The sequence below is a fragment of the Pseudomyrmex gracilis genome, unplaced genomic scaffold (genome assembly GCF_002006095.1).
Source record: "Pseudomyrmex gracilis isolate BER0280 unplaced genomic scaffold, ASM200609v1 scaffold_221, whole genome shotgun sequence".
Classification (NCBI taxonomy): domain Eukaryota; kingdom Metazoa; phylum Arthropoda; class Insecta; order Hymenoptera; family Formicidae; genus Pseudomyrmex; species Pseudomyrmex gracilis.
This window is the reverse complement of record NW_018020805.1, coordinates 223672-247569: the sequence shown is the minus strand read 5'-3', so window position 1 is coordinate 247569 and position 23898 is coordinate 223672. Positions and strand designations below refer to the sequence as shown.

Genomic DNA, 23898 nt, shown 5'->3' with positions numbered 1-23898 from the left:
AATGCTTTGTCTCGCTCGCACTCGCTTAGTAGACGCGCCTGCGCATAATGACGCTCGACTATCTATGCCCATATTTGGACTTCGTGTGTCTCTCTTTCTCGGGCCTCGTGCCTCTCATTGCGAAGATACGCGACTAGCAATATAGAAGCAGAGAGAAGCCTGAGAGCGGCCATGCCATTGTAGTTTCTTACGACGGTTTCAACCGCTGGTTTTAGCCGTATTTCTACAAAAGTGGAACTCAAAGGCCGTTCTACATTAAACGCAAGTAGTAGATCTCGTGGAATTGACCAATTGCAGAGTCAAATCAGCTAATCGACCAACGTGATTGATCAGTTCCACGAGACCTGCGATTTGAGTTTCATGGAGAACGGCCTTTGAGTTTCACTTTTGTGGAAATACGGCTAAAACCAGCGGCTGAAACCGTCGTAAAAAATTACAATAGGATGGCCGCTCTCAGGTTTCTCTCTGGTATTATATATATGAATTTGCGGAATTTAGTTACTATTTTCCGCGTTCCGCGTTTCTGCGTTTCTGCGCTTCATGTACTGGCACCCTGAGTGGCCAAATTGCAATCCAATCTCAATTCTAATCCGTAGTGTGACATAGGCTTAAACGCATCAAGTTTCAACCATTGGTAGACCTGATTCGAGTTGTTGCGTGTTGTTATATCGCCATTCTATCTGAAGAAAGGTTTTACGCTTTAGATCTCAGTGATTTTATTCATCAAAAAGTGCGAAGCATGTCCTCAGCAAGCGGTGATGAGGCCGAGACGGTGACTGAACCAGGTAAGACAGAAACTTTATCAATTGACGATTGTGCTGTCCGATCGTATCGTCGGATTGTGATCGTCAAAGAGTTGACGATACGCGCCCGGCACAATCCGTCCAAGTTCTTGAAACCGCCATTTCGCCGACATGGCGTCTCTCGTGTGCACATAAAAAAAGAAATATTCAATTGCTCCGCAGTGAAACGCACCAGATCAGGCCGGGCCCGTAAAACGGCAGTAGTTGCAAAAAAGTCACCTGTGAAGAAGCTTCTCGCTAGAGCAATGCATACTCCGAAAAAGATACATGAGGTTGAAGAAGTGCAGGTAGAGGCCATATTTTTTTTAATTAAGTACTCCGATGTTGTGACTTGCGTGTGATTACTCAGTATCTATTGTGCTAAAACAAATTTGTAACACTGAGATTTTTTCCTTTTTATATTGATGTATTCAAATCACTTGAAAACAAAAACATGTTTTATCTTCGTTTTTTGAATAGTAAATGAATATATATATGTGTGTGTGTGCCCTTATATATACAGGATGTTTGACAATTGGTGTAACATCTCTTGTAGGCAAGCAGGAGTAAAACTGAGTTGAAAAGTCCTATACCATTTTGTGAGATTTACAATAGTTACCAAGATCTTAATTAACAAAGACTCGTGAATAAGCATGCATTGGGCTGTCTTACATGCGATAAGATAGCTTGATGCATGCTTATTTGCAGATGTTGGGTAATTAAGATTTCGGTAACTATTGCGAATTTTGCAAAATGGTATAAGACTTTTTGACTCAGTTTTACTTTTTCTACCTGCCTATAAGAGATGTTACACCAATTGTTGGACACCCTGTATGTATATACCTGTGTATATAGAGTAAACAATAATTTCAAACATTGTTTTAGCATTGGCAATTTAATACATGAGAAGAAGAGATTATCGCTTGAAATATTTCTAAAATTGCAAATTTCAATTACAGGCAGAATCATCTGTATTGGAAGAAACTATGATAGAAAATATGCCTGAGAATGGAGTTCAACAATTGTCAGATATTATTGTTGAGCAACGCTGTGAAGAAGATACTCCTATGTTGCACTTGGAATTAGAAGATTCTGATGATGCTAATATACATGAAATGAGTTTATCTCAAAATGATGAGATAGAGCATGATGTAGAAGATATGGTAAGTAATATGTAACTTGCTTGATCTTTTTGTCAATTATTGTTTCCTAATATTTAATTAATGTAATGTATAACAAATTGTTGAAACTATTGGTTTGATTATAGGAACACTCTAACATGAGAGCAGAAGGTGTAATTATAGAAGACAGCAGCATGGATAAAGTAGAAATCCTGGCTGAACATAGCGAAATTGAGATAGAGGGTCAAGACATCAGTAATGATTCAAATCAGCAACGTGTGTTGATCACTTTTCAAGATGTTATTGAAGACAGCAATACTATGACCCAGCAGATCTTAGAAACAGAAGAGGTAGATTCGGAAATGACCCATACTGTTGGCACTGGAATACAGGTTATGGAAATTGAGGATTCACAGCAAGAAATGTCGGAAGTTGTAGACACAGTCATAAGCAAAGTAGAAGAACCTGACACGGAGGTGTCTCAGAGCGACTCTTTGCCACGCATTGAAGTAACCGAAGTTGTTGAGAATGAAGAAGAAGATGATGTGAAGAAAACAGAGCCTGATACAGAAGCTGTATCAGAAGATGAGCTGCCAAACGAGGCTGCGGCCAAGGTAAAAAAGTTTTTTTTTGTATATCATTTTTTTTACATTTCACAAACTAGTTAATGTGAATCAAGGAGATTAGAAAAATATATCTTTTAATGCGCAGGAACCTGAAACTGAAGCTGTTTCTGATGAAGAATTGCCGGCCGCTGCTCCAGCAGATTTGGGTGAAACTGAGTCTGTGTCGGAAGATGAATTACCACCAGATGGTGACAAAAAGAAGAAAGGAATAAAAGCAGCAATAAGCAAAACAGTAGAAAAGAAAACCAAAGTAGAAGGTGGAAGTGAGTGTATTTACAATAATGTGTCTCGCACTTTTTTTTACTAGTATACAGGGTGTCCCAGAATTGCCGTACAATCTCTCGTAGGCAGGTAGAAGGAATAAAACTGAGTCGAAAAGTCCTGAACCATTTTTTTCTATTATTTATAATAAAGGAGTAATTATTGAGTAAATCAGGCCAATCANAGAAGGAATAAAACTGAGTCGAAAAGTCCTGAACCATTTTTTTCTATTATTTATAATAAAGGAGTAATTATTGAGTAAATCAGGCCAATCAGCGCCGATCTTTAGCCAGGCGCACGTCAGTGAGCCACGCGCCTGATGTGTGTGAGCACTCCGCGTAGTTTACTGACGTGCGCCTGACTAAAGGTCGGCGCTGATTGGCCTGATTTACTCAATAATTACTCCTTTATTATAAATAATAGAAAAAAATGGTTCAGGACTTTTCGACTCAGTTTTATTCCTTATATCTGCCTACGAGAGATTGTACGGCAATTCTGGGACACCCTGTATAAGTTTTATTAAGTCGCGATATTATTTATAATTGTTATTATATTTTTTCGTATTTTTAGCTAAACGTAAATTAAATGCAGAAGGTGAATATGATCCGAGTTCTCCAACATCCGAGAACAACGATGAGGCACCTACAAAAAAAGTCGCCTTGTCGAGTGAGACAGACACGGAAGATAAGCAAGAAACCAAACCAGCATCGCCGAAGAAAAAAACATTGCCTGAACTCGAAAAATACTGGAAAGCCGTTAATGAAGATCCGTCTGACTTTACGGGATGGACGTACCTTTTGCAATATGTTGATCAAGAAGTAAGTAAAACATTAATTAGAGAATATTATCTATAATTTAGACATAAAAATTTATTGAATTACCAAGATGATTACTTAATCGATTTTTGTCATTTTTTTTTTTGTAGAACGACGCAGAGGCTGCGCGCGAGGCTTACACCAAATTCTTGGAACGTTATCCATATTGCTACGGTTATTGGAGAAAGTTCGCCGATTACGAGAAGAAGAAGGGCAACCCCGAAAATGTCCAAACGGTGAGTCCAATCGTATATTATGTTTATTAGGCTACTTTCTCATTACATAATATATATCATAATTAACGTAATCTAATGAAAATAGCTCGAGTTAGGAAGACGCGTGGGCAGTGTGCACGCACATAAATACGGTTTTCCCTTCCAACAGCCTAGCACGCCTTGCAGCAGCTGTGCAACTACGATCGTTCACAAATCAATTAATTATTTACTTATATTATTATTCTGCGATATATACAAAAATGCTATATTACGTATTTTACCGATATATCGAATATATCAAATACTCTACGTAGGATACGTAAGCGAGACAATAGCTATTTTTTTCGATTTTGCGAAGCGCCTTATCACGATAGAAAAGAAAAAGAAGATAAACTCTGTGTTATACTTAGTGTAAGCATTTGTATACACATAGCTTACTACAGAAAGTATTGTAAAACTTTAAGCATAAGATATGTGCGCTACCCTTACTCTTATGTAAGATATATCGGGGGGTTGGGTGTTAAATCAAAGTCAGAAACAAAGACTTAGGACGCGCGTGCACGTGCCAGAGAGGGAGCAAGAAAGATTGGCAGAAGACACAGTGGCGTCCAGTTCGGAACACTCCCTGACTTTAAGGTGAATGCACAATGCTCTGCAATCTCTGTGTTAATTAAATCTCTTTATTTACAGCAACGCGTACGATATGTGAGTATACGTTGCTAAAAAAAAACCGTTAATGCTTAACGAAAGCTAAAAGAAAAATATAGGTATAAGATCTACCCGCCGATAAGCCCAACCCAGTTGTAAGCTGTTCTAAATATGGTTTATACATCCGTTACCACAGGTGTTCGATCAAGGTCTGAAAGCTATTTCGCTAAGTGTCGACTTGTGGCTTCATTACATCAACCACTGTAAAACCGTTTATGAAAAGGACGAGGAGAAGCTCCGCGAACAATACGAAAGAGCCATACAAGCTTGTGGACTCGAGTTTAGGTAAATATTTGTTTTTCTATTGATTGTATAGTTTTTTTTTTTTTTTTTTTTTTTTTACTATAAGCGATCGGTTTAATACCTTTCTTGCTCTTTTAATACTTCACAAAGTAAAAATGTTTACTGTGATAAAAAACAATCAGTATGTAATATAAAATATAATGATTTTAAAATAGATCGGACCGTCTTTGGGAAAGCTACATAAAATGGGAATTGGAGGGAAAACGTTTGAGCAAAGTGACAGCTTTGTACGATCGTTTATTGTCAACACCCACTCTGGGCTACATCTCTCATTTTGAGGCTTTTCAAGAATTTGTTTCATCCAACTTACCGAATCGCATTCTGAGCGTGGACGACTTCCTTGCACTACGCGCCGAAGTAAAGGCCTTGCTGAAAGCGGACGATACTACCACTACGACGTCTGCCGCGGATGACGCACCGCCTGGTGAAGAACCGCCGCCTCACGAAGTACCGCCTACCGATGAGGAGACCCGCGCTATCCGCGAGAAGATCATCAGTAGCAGACGGAAAATGCACAAGGCCAACGTCAACGCGGTAGCTGCGCGATGGTCATATGAAGAAGGGGTGCGTAAAATTTGACTATAAATTTACTTATGCTTATTACAATCACACGGCCTAAGTAGTTCTTAGCACAAAATATGAGTATTCTTAATTTCATTGAAAGGTTTCACTGCTGTAAATGTGAGCTCATTTTCCTCACCGTAGCTCTATACTACCTCTATTTGCGCAGTAAATGTGGATTCATTGTAATATACAGAAGTCAATCTTTTGCAATGTTTTCAGTTGTAAGTAAAAAAAAGTATATTCCAAATTAAACGATTTTTCAAACATGCGTATATCGAACAACAAATATGAAAAATTCAGATCACTTTATATATCACTTTTACAAAAAGGCAATGATAAATATAAGGCAATGATAATCGCATAACATATGATTAACAGATAAAGAGACCGTACTTTCATGTAAAACCGCTGGAGAGATGTCAGTTGAAGAATTGGAAGGAATACCTCGATTTTGAGATTGAACAAAAAGATCAAAATCGAATAATCATCTTATTCGAGAGGTGTCTCATAGCCTGCGCACTTTATGACGAGTTTTGGATGCGAGTAAGTATATACCAAGTATAAATAAAAATAGTATTGTTGTATACAAACATAGAAAACTGTTTGCATTTTTCTGTATAGTTTGTACGCTATCTGGAGTCATTGAAGGGAGATAATACAGAAAAAATTCGAGACGTGTATTCGCGGGCTTGTATGGTGCATCATCCAAAGAAACCAAATTTGCATTTGCAATGGGCCATCTTCGAAGAAGGTCAGGGTAATTTCGAGAAAGCGGCTGCCATATTAGAAAATATAGATAACGTTCTACCAAATTTGCTACAAGTGGCGTATCGACGAATAAACTTGGAACGCCGTCGAGGCGACTTGGAGAAAGCGTGCGTTTTATACGAAAACTACATCAGCAATAGCAAAAACAGAACAATTGCTAATAATATTGCTGTAAAATACGCGCGATTCTTATGCAAAGTTATGAATGACGTTGACAAAGCAATCAAAGTATTAATGAAGGTACGTTTGAGTAAAAGATTTTATTCTCCGTTTTGATCGTTATATTAATTATATCTCACAAAATATTAACATATGCCAATTGTAATATTTTTTATAGGCCACCGATAAGGACAAGGACAATCCAAGATTATATCTACAATTAATAGACTTGGCAATGCAACGACTACCAGTCGATACTCAAGAAATAATAGGTTATATGGACATGTTTATAGATAGAGAACATGCTGATCTAGAACAAAGAGTACTATTCGCGCAACGCAAAGTGGAATTTGTAGAAGATTTCAGTCCTGACATTCGGCAGGTTTTGAAGGCTCACGAGCAATTCCAGAAATGCATTAAGCAAGCAAAAGAAAGAAAAAAGGCAAAGGGTGAAGATACTAAAACGTTAGTATACCGCTAATATAAAATAACTTTTGCTAATTTTAAAACAATATTACAAAAATGCAAAACTTGGTTTTTTACACACAATTAAATATTTAACTAATGTTTGATATGTTTAATTAAACTTACAGTGATTCTTCGCCACCGAAAAAAGTCAAGACCGATCAGACAAATGTACCACCTCCACCATCTGTTGGTTCGCAATCTTCTTACCAGTACAGCAGCGGTCCAAGCGGACCCTACCAATCGCAGCAACAATTCCAAGGCGGACAGTACGGTGGTCAAGGTGGCTATCAGCAAGGTTATCAGCAGTATCCACCGCCATCAGATCCTAACTACGCTAATTATCAAAATTGGCAGTACGGCCAAGGCGGACCCCAAGCTTATGGTCCTTATAATCAGTGGGGTTCTTATAATTACTATTAATATGAATGACAGTTGTCTTAAGAGCACATGGGACTATCGTTAAGATTATTATCGTTAATTGTGTCTATTGTACATTCTGTTTTATTTACCGATTTCGATTTATATATAGAAATCAAACGGAATTGCTGTTTAAATACATTGCGATAAATGAATCTTTTAGAGAGAGAGAGAGTAGAATCTTTCTTTTCTACGACAAAAGATATAAAAAGGGAAGTTTTCCATTTTGCTCTTCAGAATAGATATTAATGAACCGCAGCGTATTTCGATATCTTGACATGAGAATTGTGTCAATTTTCGTAAAACACAGCCGTGGAAGTCTTGAATTTAAGACATCATCTTTGACGTTCACACTTGTTTGTATTTCCCACTCTCACTTTCTGAGTTGTTCTGCAGTAAACATGTTTATATGTTTACGCTAGAAATAAAATTAGGAAACAACAGCAAGATAACGCATAAACACCAAAGTAAATGCTCCGCAACGTAAACTTGCACATACAATTCTGTCACAAATTAATCTATTCAATTTTTTTCTTTAACGAATAACATCGTACATATTGGATAAATTGTGTACCGTTAGCAGAACTTTACTCTCACCGTGTATTACTGGAATTTTATATTATACTAAACAATATGAACAACGATTAAAATAATTGTTTTGTTCAAATTTGCAATTTAAGAACACTTCGGATTGATCTCGCACAAGTATTATTTATATCGCTTTAACTACGATAAAAAGTGTATCTACGCCTTGATAAAGCCGTAATATTTCTGAAACACATGTATATACATCCAGTAAATTTGATGATTTGAGCAAGGTTTAGCATATTATTAAGCCGATGTAATATTAAACATTTGCATTATGTGTTGCAAAGCAGACATGTATAGTGTACATGTGTCTAAGAACAATCAGATCAAATAAGAATGAGAAAGAAACGAATATTTAATTTAATGCGAAATTGCGCTGAACACACAGCGGATGTTTTTTTTTTTTTTTGTTAGAGCATACTGCTAAATATAAACAACGGATTATTAGAAAATATATCATAAAGCAAAACTACTTGTTATATAAAAAAAAAAGAATGCCAAAGACCAAGATATCAATTTTTTTTCTACGAAAAAAAAAAATAAATGAGTAAAATCCTGCTATTGGTGTACAAGTTTCCTCGGTTCCTGTGTATGTATTCGTTGAAGCGTTTGATATAAATTTTATGGAGTACAACACACGTGCGCGTTTATGATTTTTGAAAAATTACAGATCTCACTAAAATGGCGAAATTTTACGATTATTCACTTGTACTCAAATTAATTCTAATTAATAACATATGTATCTGTATAGTTGGTTAAAATTAAAATTTAAAACTTTCTATATAGAGTTAAATAATTTTTTTCTTATAACATTTATTGTTTTAGTACAAATGTTGCCGTAAGTTGTAACAAAATATTCCTGGTACATGACTCGCCTCTGACATCATCAAAACAAAAATAACGGATAAAAATTAATGCCACTTTTTATTTCTAATGTATTTATTTAAAACATGGTAAAAGACTTCAAATATATACGTTAAATTGACATAGTTTCGCGTAGTTGCCGCTTCATATTGAATTCAAGTAAGACCGAACATTTATTTGTATTCTTCGTCTTATTTACTTTCTTGGATTTCTTTCGCTCTTTGGTTTGAATTAACATAAAGTGAATACACAATTTTTATTTGAACCTACTTCAAGTTACGGTTCCGTTGTAACAAAATATAAAATCTATATTAGTTGCCTCTATAACAAAACTTTGAAAAATGCACGAATAAAAGATGTAGAGTTTTGTTGTTTATCCTAAACCTAAGTTTTGCATGCGCAATATTAAAACAAATATCGCGAAGTTAACAATTTTCTACTTTATTCTAGCATCAACATTTTTTGCAAAAATTCGCAAAACATTTCTTAGGCGAGTTGTAATATACGAATATTTAGATTCAACAAACTTTTTGTAACGGATGAATAAAGATTGTCACAAACGATTTATATCGTTTCTATCTCAAAGTATTAAAAAAATCGAACTCTCGCATAATGTATATACTAAACTATTTTCAGATAATTCAAGCGCTTGCCAAATATTTGTGAACGTAAATTATCATCGAGTGGATCAACTGCATAACATAAATTGACAATGAAGATGTCACTTGTCAAATACTTGACAAGCAAATGAATTTCGTAGTCGACTCGTTAAGTTAGTAGAAAAAAGATATCTTTATATATATATATATATATACATATATATATATATATTTAATGTATAACTTCGTATAGAACGAATATAAGTTAACTGTCATGGAAAGCTTATTCATGTAATCAACGGCATTAAACAACCATAGCGCTTGTGGCCATTGTATTTAATCCGCAAGTGCCATCGCCGCGATAAACTCTGTAGTATCCTTGCTCGCCCCAACGTTTTCCCCAACTGTTCTTGATGATCCAATATGGTAATTTTCTGTGGAAGAGCGGATAATCTAAAAAAAAAAAAGTATAAATAAAGCTATATTTAGCAGAATCAAAATTAGTTTTTTGCAGAAACAAGTTTTTATAGAAAACAAATATTTCGAAATTATTTTAGTCTTACAATTTAAATATTCTTAAGAAACAAATACGTACTACTTGTGCCGTATCCAACGATCAGTACACCGTGATCAAGATTTTTGGGATTGCAGAGAAATCTTAAGGGATGCGAAACACCGCCAACATAAAATTGCATAGCGTTGGCGTTGATGCCGATAGAGATAGGACCGTTCTCCACTAGCCACTGTGCCAGTTTTGTCTCATTCGAAGTGATATTAACGGCTGAGGCTAGCTGAACCTTAGCCAAACTCTTTTTGAAGTGACACTTTTCATCTTCCGCATCGTATGGATAATCCGATTCTAATTCGAGACCGCCCAACTTCTCAATGGCTCTGTACGCGTTGTCCGGCAGACCGCCGTTGCAACCCTCATCCAAGTCATCGCAGTCGACCAGCTCTTGCTCGGACAGCGACAACAGCTGGCCATGCTTGATCGCATACTGGCCCTCGACATTGCCAGTTACCGAAAACGCCCAACACGAGCCGCACATGCCCTGATCTTTTACCGAAGTCACAGCGCCCTTCTGTCGCCAGTCGAAACTAGGCGGAATGTCAACGTCTGGAATTTCGGCCTGGTGCAGAGGAATGTTGTTCTCCGATTTAAGATCCGGTCGCAGACCGAGATAACGCGCTCGGAATTCTTCGCGCGATACATCGGCGAACATGTTGATGCCATAGCGTCCGGTCCCTTGCTCGTTCTTACGCAACAACCGAATGATCTCGAGATTATGACGGAATATCCGAAGTCGCAGATCTCTTTCTTCTGGCGTAGCATATGTGCGATTGTAAGTTGCCATGAAGTCAACAAACAGATTCTCGGTTCTCAGATCTTCAGCGATCTGCAGCATCTTCTGATTGTACTTGACTCCGCGTAGAGATCGTTTTCGACGTCTCGGGCCAGCTGATGGTGGACATTGAACCTTAATCGAAGGGAAACCATGATCGAGCCACGGTCGTGACCATACTGTTATCAAACATTCCTTCACCTCGCTTTCGGTCAGCAACTGGCAATTGTCATTGGTACCTTTCGGACAATTACTGGTACCTAGCTTGGCTTTAATCTTATAGATCTTCCCAGAGACTATCTGAACACTAGCCTCGGTAATCTCGATGAGAAGCGGCTCGTTCGGACCATCTGATTCCTGAGAAACTTTACGCAATGCTTTTCCAGCAAACTCCTGAATCTCTGGATCGTCTACAGATGTTAGCGTAACTGAACCTAATTGTCTTGTCTGCCTCGCTGATCGTTTTTTTCTGTTAATCTCACCTCCATCATTATTCGTTTTCCCGATTTGAAACTCTGGCAGAGAAACTTTTTTTTGATGAAACTTTTCTTCTTTTACGGGTTCGCGGATATCTGGCGTGACTTCTTCCACCTTAACAGGTAGATCAAAATTCTTCAGAAACTCGTTGAATTCTTTCGCTTTATCTGTAAAACCTGTGATTTTTTCGTCTTCGCTTCTATTCAAAACCACCTTTATGATCGTAGATTCCGTTACCGCAGCTTCTTCTGGCTCTTTCGACGGCACAGTCGAAGGCACATAGGTGTAATTATCCAATATGTCTTTCAAGCCTTCATAGGCATCAGTCTCAGTTAGAGGCGGTTGCCCATTGTACTTGGCCGTTACTGGAGATTGGCTCTCCAAATCCAATTGGGGTTGATAACTGGTACTGAAAGTATTTTCTGAATCCGTGCAGTTATTTTTGGTAATTCTAAGAGACTCTCGTCTCCAAGGCTGTTGCTCGAACGTGACCAAGCATAAACTTTGTGGACCGTTTGTTCGCAATGGACATTCCTGCTCTTGTTCCAGTGAATTTTTCGAACACTCAGATTCGCCTATCAATACTAGCACCTGATATTGTATTACATTCGACGAAACTGGTACGGAACGGGTGACTCTCAAGATGCTTATCAGTTTGTGTTTGTAATCACTTGAGGTCAGCTCATCCATTGATCTAACTGCTTGTGCACCGAAGACAACGAGACTAGGTTGGCTCGGATTTAACTCATACGGACAGCCTGGACAATACGTATTGCTGGAAGCGCGCAAAGCGATGAATAATCTGCCATCATCATCATTTGTCTCCTGAATCTCGTGATCCAGCTTGACACTTCGATTGCTTGTTGTCTGTTCCGCCATACTTTCTTGAGTGACCTGAATATCATCTTGCTCCTGATAATTCTGCTGCTCCAATGACATGTCATTTTGCGTATCAGCTGGATAGTAGTACATACACTGAATAGAGTCATTCAATGTCTCTATGTCTCCATGCTCATCTTGCTTCAGATCAATTGTACATGCTTCTCTGGGACAGGATTCCGTCCCACATATCGGATTCAAGTTATATGTAAACTTGTATACCTTGTAAGGTGGCTCCTCCTGTAATATTAATTAAAAATATTTATGAAAAATAAATTATAAACTAATCCTAATCAATTATATCAGTCAATTTTTTACTCTCAGTTTCAATATAAATACATATATAATGATATTATTAATTAAAACAATTTAATAAATACATTAATAATGAATAAATATGTAAACCAATTATATAGTAATAATTCTGTAATGTAAAATATAAGGAACAGCGCTTAATATATTTAATAAAACCAAAGATGATCTGCTGCGTAGAAACAGTTTTTAGCATATTTTTACAGTAGTACAACTTGGCCTGATAACCCAGAACATTATTATCTCAATTTATCATCGACTCAAAATGCATGCGTAGTAGACTGAACATGTAAATTGATGTTGCATGTATGTTGCAACAGAGAAATACATTACTTTGCATACTGACAAGTAATAATCTCCTTATAGTAAAGTATGTATATAAATTCTTTTACACAGCTTCAATTAAATTTGCTTTTTAAGTATTCCTTAAAAAATTAAAAAGTTAATTTTTTAAATAAAACCTTTTTTAAATTTAAAAATAAACATTTATCAAAATTTTCTTTTCACAAAACAAAATTGTTAATGTAATTTATCATTATAAAATTACTATAAAGTTTATTTTTTTATATTTTTTATTATTAGTCTTTTTTTTCTTATATTCTCTCTATATACATTTTATTAAAAAATAATTTTATATTATAGAAAACTCCACTCTGCATAATTATTATAAATTTATTCTATATATTGTTTTGACAATATCCTTAATAATCTGTTTATCTTCAACACACAAGAATTTCTTTTCATCTCTTCAGAACTTATCAAATACCTATATTACTCAGATATAAATATAAGACTTTATCAGAATCTTTCTTAGTTTTATCTCAAGAAGTTATCAATATATACATTACTCTTAAAGTTTTTTTATCTTGCAGCGAAACATATCTTATATCTTGTTAATATTTTTGCTATACAATACTGTACAGTGTAATTTGTGACTCATCAATAATTTACAAGCAAAATCCTGCTTGCTGCTGACACTTGCGAACAAACTTGCTGTTGACAGTCATGTGTCACCAAACAAAGGAAATCATACGCATCTATATATTCGCTTTTTTCATCATCATCTTTCTTCGAAAACAAAAGTGAAACACGTGATATTGTGTCTCAGACACAATACAACATATCATTTTCCCACAATGTCACTTCTTTTTACAAAAATATCTCGCAATTGTACGGGGGCGTAACTTACCAATTCCTGTGCGTTAATCAGTTCGCCTTGCGCATACAGGTGATGTGTCGGTGAATGCTCGTTCAAAGCTGTCCACGCCTTTTTCCATAACGTCAGTGGCACTCGATTCACCGGGATATTCACTGGATTTGACCGTACCGTCTGCACGATCACACAGGCGAGATAGAGAAGCGCAAGAAAATTTGCGCGACCTTGCCCTGCCATAATAAGAAATTGCGCGTTGTCGCGCTTCTGACTGACCCTCAACCTCAATTCGAATGCGTTCTGCGCTCCAGCAGACTGACGACTACAACACGTTCGTTCAATTGAGCGACTGCGACGTTAAAGACTCATGGAAAATTTGTTACCAACGTTTCGAACGCCATCTGTAACGCGACACCTCAGAAATATCAATTAAATGTGATTACCATAGGTGGGTACAACATAACGCCGGTAACACATTGATACGATTACCGACTGAGTTTTGACATCATATGAGTTTTCAGGTCGCATTTTCTCGGAGCTTTATGTAGAGATGGCAGCACAAGTTGATTTGATCAAAAAATATACATGAAAGTTCAAGGCCATTAACAAAAAAAAAAAAAGTTTTATCGCTCTGATTGTAAACATTTTTGTGGCAAAATGAGCATAATTCGTCATATAATCCCTTACAAAAAACAACTACATGCAGTAATATATTGCGACAGTGGTACGAAAAAATTACTGGCATTCTGTGTAATTGCCAGTGTAATATTCTCAGTGATTTCTTTAATACCTAATAATATTCTTATGTCATTGTCAGTAATATTTATATTATTGACTTTATTTATATGTAATCGGCAGTAGTTCTTTTTCGTAAGGGATGTCTATTGACGTGTGATAAAATTTACTTTTTGGAACAAGAGCTTGTAGAAAATGCCAATATCTTTGATGATGCCCAATATCTTTATAAATTTTGCTTAGTGTCTTTACAACTGACAGCCATTGATTCAACATCTAAAGAAGTTATGTCATTGCATATATAGTAGCGTATATTGAAAAGATGAAAAATTATTTCGGACTTTGATCAAGACGTTCGATTCCACACATTGACCAGTCAATCTAGGACTGGCCGTGCTTCGGGCTTTGACCAAAAAACATACACATATATTTCACTGCCCTATTAGAACTTTTATGTCACAATAATGTTATAACTATTTAACATTTGTTTCCTATGTGTCGCTATTACATTACTTGCAAGGTTATAATAGAGCACGTGGAGAGTTAAATGTCAGTTTCCAAGTTTCTCAGTTGTGTCTTATAAATGTCTTATAAATGATAATTACCGAAGATTTACATAACACTCCACATAGCACGTAATATTACTGCGATATCACACAGTAATATCGTTTTTAAACTACAATATTCTAATATAGTAAAAATATTACCGTAATATTAATGTAATATCACATTAATATCAAAATGTCCGCCAAAATGCATCGCAGTAATATTATGATGATATGTATATAAAAAAAACCAACGGCCTTGTAAGAGGAGAAAGTAATTGGAGATTTCACTTGAATTAATCTTTGGAGGCCTTGATTCAGTTTGTTAATCAACTGATTAACTCGATGAAAGGTACCGTGACCCAAAACAAATCCTGAGATGATGGTGGGATTTAAACTCGAGACCTCCATATTCACAGCTCCTGCACTCAGTCCGCGAGACCACTTGTTCCTTACTAAATTGTAATTTTTTTTATCTGCTTATTCTCAAGCTATTCTACATATTTTATTTATTATTTATTTAAATTATTACTTTATTAAAAATATTGCAGTGCAATGTACCTGCAACAATGGATAAAAATATTTTTCTTCTTCTTCTTATTATTATTAAATATAATTTAAAGTACAATTTTACAACGCAAACATATTTTTTGTTAACATATACTGATTTTTATAGTCAATTCTTAATAAATTTATAGCAAATAATATATAAAAATATGCATATACATTTAGATGTATCATTTTTGTTATATAACAATAATTATATAGTGAAAATGGTATACACTCAAAGTGTTTTTTGTTGATATAATACATTTTGAAAACAAAGCGTTTATGTTTAAAACAAAAGTTGTAGAGATTTTGCAACACAACGTAGCAAAACATATGTACTATATTATATATAAAATACTATTGCGATGTATGCCACGTGCCAAATAGTAAATGACGTTAAATGATATCTTTAACGTTTATAAGATACAATATTTAAAAACATATTTATATTACTGCGATATCTATTCTTGCTACTTGGGATGCAATACAATATTATCGCAATATTTCAATGTTATATATAAATGTAATATATCGATAATATTATCGTAGTATTATATTATAATATTTAATATTACTGGTATAGTGCAATATTACTCTGTGATATTTTAGTAATATTACGTGCTATGTGGGATATGATAATTGTGATATTTTATGGACATAAATTTGTTGATGTTAAATTGATATTAACATTATATTATGATCATCCTCAAAAATGAATATCTGCAAAATGGTAATAATATATATCCTGGATTATTTTTGTGAATATATGGCAATGTTTCATAATTATGACATCCTTACGACTTACATCTAACATTGTTATGTACCGCATACATAATATTCCTANGTAATCTAGATGACATATTTGTGATGTGTAAGATACATGAATAAAACGGGTGTTCTAGTACGATGGTTACAAATAACTAAAGATATAATATCAAGCCGGCCGAGCAGAACCGAGTTGTCGCCAATCTTTTCAGCTTTTGAAAAACGACTGACTGACTCTTTTTACTTTTGCCTGTTTACGAGTGCAGTGCCCGAAATTCGAGCACCATTTATCTTATACAGAATGTCCCAGAATTGATGTAACATCTCTTGTAGGCAGGTTTAAGGAGTAAAACTAATTGTAAGTCGAAAAGTCCTATGCTATTTTGCGAGATTCGCAATAATTACCGAGATCTTAATTAACAAAGATCCGCGAATAGGCATCGGGCTGTCTCACGCGCATAAGATAGCCCGGCACGCTTCCCGCGGTTACCACTTATTATGTATATGTATAGTATACTGTTACATTACCTCCTCCCATACGTTGCTACGAGTAACACCGTGAGCGAGCGAAGCGCGTCGGGCTGTCTTACGCGCGTGAGACAGCCTGACGCATGCTTATTCGCGGATCTATGTTAATTAAGATCTCAGTAACTATTGCGAATCTCGCAAAATAGTATAAGATACTTTTCGACTCAGTTTTACTTCTTCTACCTGCCTACAAGAGATGTTACACCAATTCTGGAACATCCTGTATATATGAAACTTGCGTGGCAGGATAAGCGCGGCTCTGCCGAACTCAACGCTTCAGTATCTTTTTAAGCCAGCCTTATTCGATGCCGTTTTGCTTGCTAGATTGCTTGCATGTTTCTGTGCTGATTTGTTGCGAGAGCTAATCAGAACGCAACTTTAGATTATCACAATAATCACGTGATCTAAGACGCCCCGATTGGCTCTAGCAATGAACCAGCACAGGATCGCGCGAAAGAAAAATAACACTTAATCTATCGCGAAAATCCAGTAGAGCAACCAACATAGGAACTCACATTAATCCAGCAAAAAAGCGTCTTATGCCACTAACTTAAAGAAAATTTAAAATTTATCCACGTATGGATATGTTTTTTCAAGTGCGTATTGTATTATGTGCCGACCTCTCATTATATAAACTTTTATACAGACAATTTTCAAATAATAATCGCCTCTTCGTTGCTTCCAATCGAGCAATGATCCCAAAATAAAGATATTAAAGAATATCGTGAAAAAAAAAAATTTTGCGAGAAAATATGTTTGAGAAAAAACATTGAAAAGATGTATTTAATTAATTACCGTTAGTTACAGTTATAACATTCTTATATCACCAGTTAAAGCAAATTACCAATAAAAAAAAATCAAGCACTTTCTATCAGAAACGATAAAAAGATCTTTGGTGTCAAAAATAAATAATTTTAATAACAATGAATTATATATAAATCGTGATTAATATGTGAGAATTGTTGTAAATAAATGTTCATGTTTTTATACATATATAGAAATGGATTTACAATTACAATTTCTATGTATGTTAATATTCAACAAAATTTAATAAATTATTCTTGTTATGTTTCTCGCTATATTAAGTTTACCATGTTTTTGTTTTGCATTTAACAAAGTCGTAATCAGCGACCCTTGAAGACATTAATAAACCAAATTTTGTATAAATCAGAGTCAATTTTACAATTTTTGAGAATTTTTTGTGAAAATTTATTGTTCCGATAGTTTTTTTTATCAAATGTAAACGATGTAATTGTTATTTACAAAATTTTTAAATCTAATTTTATATAAGTGTATAAATATGTAATATAGCTATAATTGTATATAATTATATGTATATATAACTAAGTTAAAAGATATTTGTAATTTTATTTGTCTTTGAAGACAAAAATTCTTCGTTTATGCGTAATAATTATGGATAGGAGGACCGTGATTACAAACAGAAGTGAAATCTGTTTGTTGTCCGGTTAGTTGCACACCGGACACACAGTTTCCGGGAAGAATTGATAACTCCGTTAGATGATGTTGCTGATTAATTTTCTTCGTTTCTCTCGGAACATTGCTGTCCTTCATTTGCATTTTTGATTACGCTATCGAGCTGCTTTATGTACTTTACGTATACGCAAACGATGATGTGTTGCACTCAAAGTTACGTCAGGAGAAGATGTTTCATTATGCAATCTATATTCCTCCCAAATATTTTTGCATTTTAATTAAACTTGCAGGCATATTGATATTGCATTGCGGTATCTCTCTGGGAAAAAAAATTCGCATTTTAAATTACAAATTCTGCGTACGAATGTATCTCTTATTCAAGAGCTGCAGGAAGCACTACTCTCGAGAGTAGCACTATCTTCGATTATACACGACGCTCGTTTACGTAATTGTTTGTGTCCCGCTGAGAAGTATTTTGCTGTAATTACCGGGAATACATGAAGAGACACATTATGTTCATCGACCGCTAATTTCTTATATTTTGCTTAACAATCGCGCGTCGTTAAATTACGCTACGTATCACGCGAACTTGGTCTTGGAAGATCGTAAGCGAGTTTGACACGCACGGAAGTTCGAACGGACAGACGCGCGAGTTAATTGCTTGATAATACAACAAAAATGCAAGGTTCTCGCTCGTAATTAGAAAATCAAATCTGATCGGGGGATCATCAAATCGGGGAAAAATGCAATCTTTTTTTAATTATTGGCATTGATCTTTGCAATGCGTGGCTGTTCCGCTTTGTCGAATTTTCTTGCGAATTCTTACGGCTTGTCTTAGTAGGTCGCGATCCCAAAAATTAATACTTCCGTTTGGTATCCCGGTTTTCCTGTTTAGCGCTCGTTATTACATTTTCTCTCGAAGAAGCGGATGTAGGTCTGTCCGTCGCACGTAACAAGTTTCTATATCGCACAGTGTACGACACATTTCCTACACAATTTGTGAGAATAACACACTTGAGTACGTTAAAACGTTTGTTTTTTAGAAATTAATAAAGAATTAATCGATAATTAATTGTCAACTCGTAAAAACAGATACTAAAACAAATGTAATGCTAAAAGAACATGACCGGATCATGTAAAAATAATGCATCGTGCATATTCGAGGAATGTATAAAGGTGCGTGCTAGAGCTCCAATTACGATTGAGCGTTCTGTTCTGTGTTAGCATATTTACCGTGGTACATATTTAGCTGACCAATTTTTTTTTTTTCTCAAGCGGCCGTCGCGCTTGCACAATCTATAGAATTTTCTCGAAAAGAGAAAAATTCGTTCTGTTGCAATTATCGAGTTCACCATCGACACACAAATTGAAAATAATGATCCTAGGTGATTGTTCGCTTGCAATTTTGTTAGTTAAATGCTTGTCGGATTCGATTGCATTTAATCCGAATTTGAGACGGATTTGAGAAACGGCACGGTGCATCTCTCTCCGAGATTTGAATCTCAAATGCACGACGATCTCGCTCTTTTCTCACGATAATTCACTTTTCGCAATCGCGCGCTGTGCAACTGCAGCGAGTGTGCGCTCAATGGTGTTCCGTCATTTGCGATTGGTGAAAATGATATTTCGAGAGACGCAAAACAAAGACACAGAACGAATGTTTGCTACATCGCGCGGCCGCAGATAACATTTTACGAAGTACTCTACATTCGAGCGCCGTAGAACGTTCAAACGATCGCCGCGCAATTGCACGCGTCGTTTTCCCTATACATAGGTTCATTTCAGTTCTACGAGCGAATTTTGTCGTATGCGCGCGCGAGAATCGTATTTCCTCTTCCAATTGCGCTCGTAATCGGCCAAGCGCGAACGATCGATGCCCGCCGTCACGTCCTGCTATTGATCTATTTCGCGACAAAAAAAAAAAAAATCTGTGTTTCCTTACTTTCGCATGGAACACTTTGAAATTGTTAAAATTTTTATAGAGAAAAAAATTGTGTCGCATTTTTATTTGTTTATTTATTTTTTAACATTTTTTTTAACAATTACATGTGAGATACATGCTGATAAAATTAATAAAGCGCGTTTGTCTAGTTACATTTAAATAAAGTTTGTTAGATGACATGTCTATTTAGAGTTATTGCAAATACAAGATGTCGATATGTCGCACAAAGCAAAACCAGAACGTGGCTTCAACGGATTGCTATGAAGTTAATAATGTCATCTCTCTCAGGATAGTTTATATATACACATAATAATAACTACACGTTGTATATACTGTGTCTTTTGATTATCAAGCGATATCGAAACATTGACTGGGACCGATCAATCCAGCACGCGCGCGCAGACAATCTAACGCCATTGCGGAAGCACGTGAGAAGTCGGTTAACGAGATACCATTCACTACAACTATTCATCTTATTCTGGAAATTCTGTCTTACGGCACGCGTGCGAAAGTTCATGCGAGAATCTGAGGTGTTGCCTTGTAACATTTTGTCATAACTACTATATTGTCTTTACATATAATCGAGATAAACGATCGACAGAGCACAAAATTTTATGAAATTTATCGAAAATAATTATCTGACTTATATGTATAATGAGTAAATTATTTTTAGATTAGTTTGATTATTATCCACTTTTATTTCAATTTGGATTTTTCCCAGCAACTTATTTTTCAATTAACATATCAAATATTTTCATCTTTACTAGTTAAACTCGTCCCGATAAGAATATAATATCGTCTTATTTATTTTTTTAGTCTCGAATGATGAAATATCACATTTTCTTCCAGTTATCATCCCGACGCTATTAATATATGTATCTTAGTTTCCTAGTAAGTTATGTTTGCGACTTTACGCCAATTTACACATAAATCAGACAGACAGGATTTTGCTTTTTTTTTACCTTTAAATACCGTCAGCTCTATTTTTAGATATGACCCAAACAGACATGGGATTATTTTTTATTTTCAGCTAGCCATAAATAAGCAATCCTATCTTAGTAGTTTTAGCGCAGAAAATAATATGAAGACTTTGTTTTTTTTTTTTTTTAATGCTATATTGTTCTAACATATTTTTATTTTCACAAAAGAGATTATTTGACAAAATGAATTACAAAATAAATAATATAAAGATTTATGAATTCTGTAAAAACATTTACATTAATTTTTTATAAAAATATTTATGTGTTACGTACATTCATATGAACTCTTTAATATTCATTCTCTCTTCTTTCTTTCTCTCAGCGATTTAATTATTCACAAAAGCATCTCACCTTGATGTATAATAACAGTTTTCAGAAAACAAAACATGTTAAATGTTATCTTTATTACTCATATTTTTTCCTTATTTAATAATTTTTTAAATATATACTACATATATAAGCCACACATTATTTTACATTTAAATACTAAATTATTAACGCGTCATAATGGAAATATTTAAACATTTATTAGCGTAGTCTTCTGCAAAAGGTTAATTGTGACAAATCTCGCTGTTGATATTCAGAATTGTTTAACTTTTAGACCGCCGGCATTTTTTCCTTAAAAACATGGTATTTTGTCCGCCTTATTTGTATATAAAGTAAGTTTATTATATTGCGTGGAATGTTCTAAGTTCTATCTGGCTTCGATCGGCACCAAGCCAGAGGGGAACAGAAGTGAAAAGTATAAAATTTCCAATTTGAAAAATAGTGTGTCTAAAGATTTTTCTTATCGCTGGTTACGTTTTTGAAGTCAAATTGCAAAACAGTCTTTCAATACAGTAGCATTATTACCAAGTTAAATCATGTATAAATTAAATCTTGTATCTCAGATTACGGCAAATTCGAAAAGTAAACCACACCATCCAACAACATGTTTAAATTTTTCATATATTTTTTCTTACAAAATCAAGTCAGATAAAAGAGAACTTTTCTCTAAAATACGGTATAATATTAACGTCCCGATAGCGATACCATCATGCCGGCGGTCTAAAAGTTAATGATCACATTAAGTAAATAGTTTAATGTAATGATCACATCAAGTAAATAGTTTTCGTGTACAAATTGGACGTTGTGTTTTCTAAACTTTACATTCTAAAATTACTTAATTTTCTTAAATTACTTAAAATTTTACATCAAAATAATCTTGACTTCAAAGCAGGGACTTATTACCGGTATGATTTNAATACCGGTATTATACTAGAGATTGTATACTGAAATCGATATAGCACCGAAATTGAGTGTTACCGTTACCGTTATAGTACCGAAACCAATACATTACCGAAAACCGTAATAAAATACCGGTATTATTTCGGTATTTTTACTAATGGTATTCTTAAAAATTATATAGATAGGTTAATTAAAGCTATTTTTGTTGCATAATTAATCTTCCTACCGCTTATTGGACTTATAGACCGATAAAATATAAAGACGCTTTTTTTTATAAACCAATTGAAGCAGCTATTTCTTCATGCTTTCTTTTATTACGTAGCATGACTAATGTAAATTCATGCGGATGAGTCGAAGATACATGTGCCGATAGATTTGTAGCATGATTTTCCCAAAGATATATTTTATTTAAAAAATAATCGACCGTCTAGTATATATAAATATATATTTAAAACTACTTACAGTAAAAAAAAAACTTCATGTCTACAATCATTAATTAAACATAATNATTTGTTGCACGATGAATCATATACTGGAAATACTCGTGTACAAAATTTGCTTTTCTCCGGCTTATTTTTTCGTCGTATTGGACAAATTTATATATAAATTGTAAAAAAATCGTCTTCTGTTAGTTTCTTAATATAATATCAATCGCTTAATGTGCTCGAAAAATTATCGGTAAATATAGATAAATATGGGTAAATATACCGGTATTATCGTATACCGGTATGGCGTCATACCGGTATTTCTGCATTTCGGTTTGCATAAGGGTTTTCATAGTATTACCTAAAAATATCGGTAAAATACCGGTATTTTGCATATCGGTATAAGTCCCCGCTTCAAAGATCACACGTGCGTGCTAGTAATTCAACTGATTTTATTTCCGTTCAATTTGTGTTGTACTCGATCTATACGATCTATAAAACATTAAACGAGATAAATTGATATATATTGTGAATAACAGTATCGCGCTCACAGAGGGCATTCGATGCGAGATTGGCAATGCAAAAATTGCCATTTTTCTCACGCGAATTTGTGACTCCGCGCACGTAATGCTACATACGTGTGTTGTAAAAATCTCGGCATCTCATTTTTCTTTCTCCTAAACATGATAAGAATAAATAAATTCAAAGAAATTTTTTTTTTCTTGTTATCCAAGTATTTTTTTGCTTGTGATAACGTACAAACGCGCCGACACGACGATAGCAACTATGTCACGGGAAGAAATGTACGTTCTTTTTGCTATCATAAGATATTCTCTTTCCTGACGACTCTTGCATGCGTGCGAAATTCAATACTATCTCATCATCGTATCGGATTTTGCACGCATGCAAGTTATTAAGAAAAATAATATCTTTCTGATTCGTGTCAGGTTTTACACATGTTTTATCAAGCAAAAGAATGTTCTTCAATATAATAAAACAAACATATTTTCTTTCATTTATTTAAGTTTAGTATTCATTGTGTATCTTCATCCTAAGTGTGTTCTCACTTTGAACGTTTGTTCTCACGCTAAATATTAATAATATTCCGTTCACTTCTTCTGTGTGGCTGTCGGTCAATCGATAAACCGATCGATTATCCACCGGAATCAAGAAACAACTCATGACCGCGCGTTCACACGCTCGGTCCGCTTGCCTTCGCATTTGCTCGTACACAAACGTTTACGCGACAGCATGAGATCGCGTGTGTGTGCGTGTTTACGTATGGCACCTCGAAAGTCCACGTGGTCATGGATCACGGTGGTGGCAACAGTCGTCCTCCAGCCGTT

General features: G+C 35.1%; 2 protein-coding genes across 2 annotated transcripts; one reads left to right on the top strand and one right to left on the bottom strand.

Annotated features, from left to right (window-relative positions):
- The first annotated feature begins 639 nt into the window (after nt 1-639).
- LOC109858736 (pre-mRNA-processing factor 39) lies at nt 640-8573 on the top strand. The gene is made up of 13 exons (XM_020436274.1): nt 640-785; nt 966-1090; nt 1742-1945; nt 2050-2517; nt 2615-2792; nt 3361-3608; nt 3716-3841; nt 4665-4813; nt 4987-5395; nt 5774-5938; nt 6017-6403; nt 6501-6787; nt 6916-8573. Exons 1-13 carry the CDS (start codon nt 740-742, stop codon nt 7208-7210), a joined length of 3087 nt encoding a protein of 1028 aa, XP_020291863.1. The 5' UTR covers nt 640-739; the 3' UTR covers nt 7211-8573.
- A 127-nt stretch (nt 8574-8700) lies between these two features.
- LOC109858737 lies at nt 8701-13778 on the bottom strand. The gene is made up of 3 exons (XM_020436275.1): nt 13459-13778; nt 9854-12197; nt 8701-9711 (listed from the first exon to the last, which is right to left on the bottom strand). The coding sequence occupies exons 1-3, from the start codon at nt 13660-13662 to the stop codon at nt 9563-9565; spliced, it is 2697 nt and encodes an 898-aa protein (XP_020291864.1). The 5' UTR covers nt 13663-13778; the 3' UTR covers nt 8701-9562.
- Nucleotides 13779-23898: the final 10120 nt, after the last annotated feature.